Below are 6813 nucleotides of genomic sequence, written 5' to 3'. Positions count from 1 at the left end.
TCCTTCTAGGCACCCCACTTCATCTGGGTGTATAGCTTGGAGTCTTCTAAGACAGGTTGTCAGTTACCTTTCTCTGCCCGTGGCTCAGTAAGAAGACCAGCTCCACTTACTGCCTTCATTCTCTGGGCTCATTTGTTTTTTGAGAAGGATTTGAGTTTTGATTTCTGTCCCTCTTATCATCTGGTCCCTTTCTTTCTAAGGCCAAGAGGGGAAGGCATGCAGTGGCTGCAGCCTTACTTCTGGCATTCCTGCTTCCTGGTAAGTATGCTGCACTGGTCAGTACCTTTTTGTTTCTTTGTTTGGCACAGGGTGGCAAAACAAACTAAGGAATTCCCCTTTAGTTTTTATTGTTCCCATTACAGCCAGTCAGAGATCTTCCAATTTGGAAGGGACAATAATGTCAGTCACCAGAAGAAAAGGATCAGCTCCCATGATCACTTGTGATATTCTTCATCGAAGAGCTGAACTCATCCACTAGTACCTCTTCTGGTAGGGCACGGCCCCATGATGCCTTCTGTCCTAGGACATCCAGGAAGGTGGTGGAATCAGGATTCAGTCATAAGAAATACCATGCTTCTAAAGACAGTGATAAGAATTTTAAATTGCTCGTTGAACGTGTGGAAACAAGTGACTCTGGAGTATACCACTGTGTCACCTTGTTAAGTCACAGTTTCTTACACCTGTCCTATACCACACTATAAACTTCTCTTGTGGCTGCTCATGGTACACAAGATAGACCAGCCCTGGCTCATTTCCTGAATTCTGAACAAGGGAAAACCTGAGTCCAAGTCCTAACCACCTCTGTTACGTCCTACTCCCTGTCAGCACCTGCACGCTGCCCCCACCCCAGGCTGGAACTCCCCTGCAGACTGAGCTGCCTTCTTCAGGCCTGACCCAGCACTCTGGCTGACAATATTGTTCTTCTAACTCTCCTAGGGGCTGGGAGAGACTCATTCTATGGTTTCATAGGACAGTTAAGGGCCCTGAGAATTGATTAGTAAAGGGAGACATTTATTACAACATTGTGAGAAGGTTAGTTGTGCTGAATCTTTTATCCAATCATTGTTTCGACATCATGGCTGGGAATGGTGCTTGTTCATTGTATTTATCACAATGTGAGCAAGGCTGTCATTACCACTCACAGCGGGTCTGACTTAAACCCTCTAAGATTCTCTTTCTCTCTCCCTTCCTGTCTGTCTCTCTTTCTCTTATCCCTTTTGTTTGAAGAGAAATTTAAAAATTTCTCTCTTTCTTTTTTCTTTCTTTATTCTTAGAACATACAATCAGATTACTATTTCTGGAAAATCATTGAAATAATTCTTTACATATTCATGTTAACCTTTGATACGCATGTAGTTTGTCTTCTCCTTTTGTAATTGTATATTTGGGGGATCAGTTTTATTTCATTTTGTTTCATATTTATTTTGTGTCGGCAAAAGCATTATATGGACATGAAATCAAAAAATAATAAAATAGGTGCATTTTGAGATTTTTGCTTCCTTCCTAGATTCTCTTCCTTCTCCTGTCCCTAAGCTGATAGGTGACAATATTTTTGTCAGTTCAGATGGATGATTTCACTTTTTCTTATTGATTCAAAAGATGTCTTTCACTTTTTTTTTTTATTTTTGAGACAGAGTTTTATTCTGTAACCCTCGGGAGAGTGCTCTGGCATCAGAGCTCACAGCACCCTCAAACTTTTGAGTTCACATGAACCTCTTAGCTCAGACTCCTGAGTAGCTGGGATTACAGGCAACCACTACAATGCCCAGCTATTTTGAGTGAAGGGCATTGCTCACTGTTGCTCAGGCTGGTCTTAAACTCCTGAGCTCAAGCAATCCACACCACCTCGACCTCCCAGAGTACTAGGATTATAGGTATGAGCCAGGTTATATTCTTTTTCTATACATTAACATATTAAGATTTGTTTTGGTGTTCCAATTTTATAGATTTTAATCAATATTTTATTTTCTGTTCTCTACCTTACTTGAATACATGCCTAAAGCTTATGATTATCCTCAAAGAAATGCATGTCTTCTTTTATTATTTTTACCCATTCATTATTTTATGTTCATATCATTGATCCATCTAGTATTTTAGACAATAACTGTAGCATAATAATAATGACTGGTAAATTGGGGCACTCATTATCTGGGAGTTAGTGCAGGAAGCACTTTACCTGTTATTATTTTATATAATTTACACAGAAACCTTAGGAACAGTTCAAAGTACACTTGAATTGAATTTAACAGATGAGCAGTTCACACAAGCAGAACTTCAATAATGTTCCCAAGGCCATCGAATTCAATGTGATAGAAATTTTTCTCAAGCTCTGTGGTTCCGAAAAAATGTGAAATGTTAATTTGATTTGCATTTTCTCATCATTAAAGAGTAGTAGTGTTATTTGATAAATATACTGATTAATGTTTCATTTGTGAAATGCCTTGTTAAACTTCTTGCCCATTCTTCCATTAGAATATTAATTTTGTGCTTTGGTTTATGTACAACTTTGGATATATTAACCATTTCATAAATAGGGGTTGACATTTCCCCTTATTTGCTGTTATTTATATTTGGCATCTTATGGGAAACAGAAGTTTGGATATTACTTTTTAATGGAATCTACTTTTTAATGGAATTTAATGGAAAAAAAATTACTTTTTAATGGAATCTATTTTTTTTCTTTTGAGACAGTTTCATTATGTCACCCTTGGTAGAGTGCTGTAACACTCTACCATATGTGTTACTCTTGCATATGTACTACTGTAGTTTTATTATCAATATATCATACTTGTTTGACCCCCATTAATCCAGCCATCAGTCCAAGTACCTTGCAGGTATCAGTTGAGTTTCTGAGGGTATAGATATCAAATTAAATATAGAATGTCCAGGTCAATTGGTATTTCAGATAAACAACAAGCAAGTGTTAAGTCCACATATGTATCAAATATTGCATGACATAAAACAGCGCACTTCTTGTTTTTTTTCATTAATTTTTACTACATCTTACAGTTCTACTTGAGGTTGTCTAATTCGAAAGCTTTCTCAAGGTTGGTAGTGATTTCCCGGAAGTGTACTTACTGATAGATGAAGGAAGGTAATTTAGGACAAAAATAAAGAAGCTTCACAAAAAGGCAAGACCATGGCAGAAGCTGCAGCGTATTCAAACTGTGGAGTGCAGGAGAGGGAGTCTGACTCATGACTGCTCACCCCACAGGGCCCAGGTACACTGCACCCAGGTCAGCCTCCTCCCATCCCTGCTCTCCACCTGCTGACATCCTGAGCTCTCCATGCTCCTCCTCTGGAGAGAGCTGCTCTCAGTTGCCACAGGATGGGGCTGGAGAAGTGGGTTGAAGCAGAGAGGGCAGGGCTGCTCTGCAGGTCCTCTCAGGCACTCAGGGCTTCTGGGTGAACAGCTTGGAGATTTCTAAGGCAGATCCCCAGTCACTTGTCTCTGCCTGTGGCTCAGTGAAGAAGAGCAGCTCCACCCACTGCCTTCCATTCCAGGGATCACTTCCTTTTTGAGTAGAACTTGAGTTTGGAGGGGCTTTTCCACTCCTCCTAACACCTGATTCCTTTCTTTCCAAGGCCAAGAGGAGAAGACATGTGGTGGGGGTGGGCTCCTGCCCTGCTCCTGGCTTTCCTGCTGCCTGGTAAGCACATGGCAGTGGACGATGTTCATGGCGTTGGTTTGTTTTGCATAAGTGCCTTACTGAGGAAATTCTCATTATTTGTTGTTGTTGTCGCCATTGCAGCCAGTCAGGTATCTTCCAACTTGGAAGGGAAAATGATGTCAGTCACTGGGAAAATCGGGTCAGCTGTTGATATCACTTGTCATGTTGAACAAAGTGTCGCCGATATCCACTGGTACCTCTTCCAGGAGGGCAAGGCCCAACGACGCCTCCTCTACTATGATGTTCTTAACTATGAGATGGTGGTGGAATCAGGAGTCAGTAAAGAAAAATACAACCCTGTTATAGGCACGGTAAAGAGTTTTAAGTTGAGACTGCAACATTTGGAAGCAGGAGACTCTGGAGTATATTACTGTACTAGCTGGGACTGGTCTGACACAGTGACTCAGACATATCCTGAGCTACACTGAAAACCTTGCTTGTGGCTGCTCCTATTACACAAGAGAGACCAGCCCCTATCTCTCTTTCTGCCCTGACTTCACTGGATTTTTAATAAAGAGAAACCCTGACCTCAAGGCCTGACCACCTTGTTACATCCTATTCCCCCATAGCAGCTGCACCCTGCCCTGGACCCATCCCCAGGACTCTCCTACAGATTAAACTATGATACCTTCTCCTGGCCTTGCCCAGGGTGCTGGCTGAAAACATGGTTCTTTAGCTATTTCAGGGTCTGATAGAGATCCATACATTGCTTTCTCGGCCAGTTAAGGTCCTGGAGTGTTGATCTCTAAAGTGAGAATTTAGGAAAGCACCGTGGGAAGTTTAGTTGTACTGAATCCTTTATCCAGTCATTGTTCTGAAGCTGACACTGGGAGTGGTGCTTGTTCATTGTAGAGTGAGTCTGAGAATCTTGTACAGATAATAATATGAAAAACATTATCATTCCCACTAGCAACACGAGGTTTAGGGCAAGATTGTGCATGTTGAAATGCCTTTCCTCGCTCTCTCCGTCCTTGTTTTCTGTATCTGCCTCTCTTTCTCTCTCCTTTCCTTTTCAAATCTTGGGTGATGTGATACTCTCAGACTCACTCTATGAGTCCTGTATCAACCTACTCAGTGCATAAACCCAGTGCAGACACAACAGGTCACAGGATGATGTCCTTGCTGGAAGATTTCATCTTTTCTCACTGGGCCCTCAGGTACTTCCCATTCACTCCAACTTTTGAAGAAAGAGCAAAGAAATTTTTTAATAGTGCATCCTTAAACACATATACCATGTTTTCACATGTATTTCTCTTCTTTGGTCACAGCTAATTTTGGACAGTTGAAATTGCAAAAACTTGAAATATTAATTTATGAGGAAAAAATGTTTTTTATTAAATCAGAGCTGTGTAAATTGATACTGTCATGGGGTACAGTGTGCTGTTTCTATACACAATTTGAAATACTTTCATCAAACTGGTTAACATAACCTTCATGCTATTTTCTTAGTTACTGTGTTAAGACATTTATATTCTACCTTTAAAAAAAATTCACATGTACCCTTATAAGATGAATCATACGCATGATCCCACAAATTACCCTCCCCTCCACCTATCCTCCCCACTCTCCTCCTCTTCCTCTCCCCTTTCCCCATATTATTGGGCTATAATTGGGTTATAGCTTTCCTATGAAAGCTATAAATTAGTTTCATAATAGGGCTGAGTACACTAGATACTTTTTCTTCCATTCTTGAGATACTTTGCTAAGAAGAATATTGTCCAGCTCCATCTATGTAAACACGAAGGAGGTAAAGTCTCCATCCTTCTTTAGGGCCACATAGTATTCCATGGTGTACGTATACCACAATTTATTGATCCATTTGTGTGTCAATGGGCACTTAGGCTTCTTCCATGACCTAGTAATTATGAATTGGGCTGCAATAAACATTCTGGTACAAATATCTTTGTTGTAGTGTGATTTTTGGTCTTCTGGATATTTATACCTAGTTGAGGGATTGTAGGATCAAATGGCAGGTCTATTTTTAGTTCTCTGAGTGTTCTCCAGATGTCTTTTCCAAAAGGAATGCATTAGTTTTCAATCCCACCAGCAGTGTAAAAGTGTTCCCTTTTCTCCACAACCATTCCAGCATCTGTGTGGGATTTTGTGATATGGGCTAATCTTACTAGTGTTAGGTGGTATCTCAAAGTAGTTTTGATTTGCATTTCTCTGATTATTAAGGATAGTGAACATTTTTTCATATATCTATAAGCCATGTACCTGTCTTCTTCAGAGAAGTTTCTCTTCAAGTCCCTTGCCCACCCTGAGATGGGATCACTTGTTCTCTTCTTGCTAATACATTTGAGTTCTCTGTGGATTCTGGTTATTAAACTATTGTCAGAGACATAACCAGCAAATATCTTCTCTCATTCTGAGGGATGTCTGCTTGCTTTACTTACTGTGTTCTTGGCTGTGCAGAAATATTTTAGTTTGATGAGGTCCCAATAGTGTATTTTTGATGTTGCTTCAATTGCCGGGGGGGGGGGTCCTCTCATAAAATTTTCACCCAGGCTGATTTCTTCAAGTGTTTTTCCTACACTTCTAGTATTTTTATAGTTTCATGTCTTAAGTTTAAATCTTTAATCTAGTGAGAGTCAATCTTAGTGGTGAAAGGTGTGGATCCAGTTTCAGTCTTCTGCAGGTCGCCAGCCAGTTCACCCAGCACCATTTGTTAAATAGGGAATCTTTTCCCCAATCAATACTTTTAATTGGCTTATCAAAGATCAGATAGTGGTAAGTAGCTGGGTTCATCTCTTGGTTCTCTATTCTGTTCCATACATCTACCTCTCTATTTTTGTGCCAGTACCATGCACAAAGTGATAGTTTTGATCACTATCCATTTATAGTATAGTCTGATGTCTGGTAGCATGATTCCTCCTGCTTCATTTTTTATTTCTGAGTAATGTCTTGGCTATTCGAGGTTTTTTCTGATTACATATAAAATGAAGTATTTTTTTGATATCTTTAAAGTATGATATTGGAGCTTTAATAGGGATTGTATTAAAATTATATATGTCTTTGGGTAGTATGAACATTTTAACAATGTTGATTCTTCTCAGCCATGAGCATGGTATGTTTTTCCATTTGTTAACATTTTCAGCTATTTCTTTCCTTAGAGTTTCATAGTTCTCTTTATAGAGATCTT

General features: G+C 39.8%; 1 protein-coding gene across 1 annotated transcript in view; it reads left to right on the top strand.

The window, feature by feature from the left end:
- Nucleotides 1–200: 200 nt before the first annotated feature.
- Nucleotides 201–6813, top strand: part of LOC100963089 (immunoglobulin lambda-1 light chain-like) — a gene marked incomplete at its 5' end in the record, with an annotated part of 33944 nt that continues 27331 nt past the window's right edge. The window contains 2 exons of the mRNA XM_023512426.1: nucleotides 201–258; nucleotides 3753–4056. Of these exons, the coding sequence (XP_023368194.1) occupies nucleotides 201–258; nucleotides 3753–4056 (362 nt within the window). The remainder of the gene's footprint in view (nucleotides 259–3752; nucleotides 4057–6813) is intronic.

This window comes from Otolemur garnettii, unplaced genomic scaffold, assembly GCF_000181295.1.
Source record: "Otolemur garnettii isolate 467f Iridium unplaced genomic scaffold, OtoGar3 scaffold00028, whole genome shotgun sequence".
NCBI lineage: Eukaryota > Metazoa > Chordata > Mammalia > Primates > Galagidae > Otolemur > Otolemur garnettii.
Note: the sequence above shows the minus strand (reverse complement) of the source record. Positions and strands in the feature narration are given on the sequence as shown.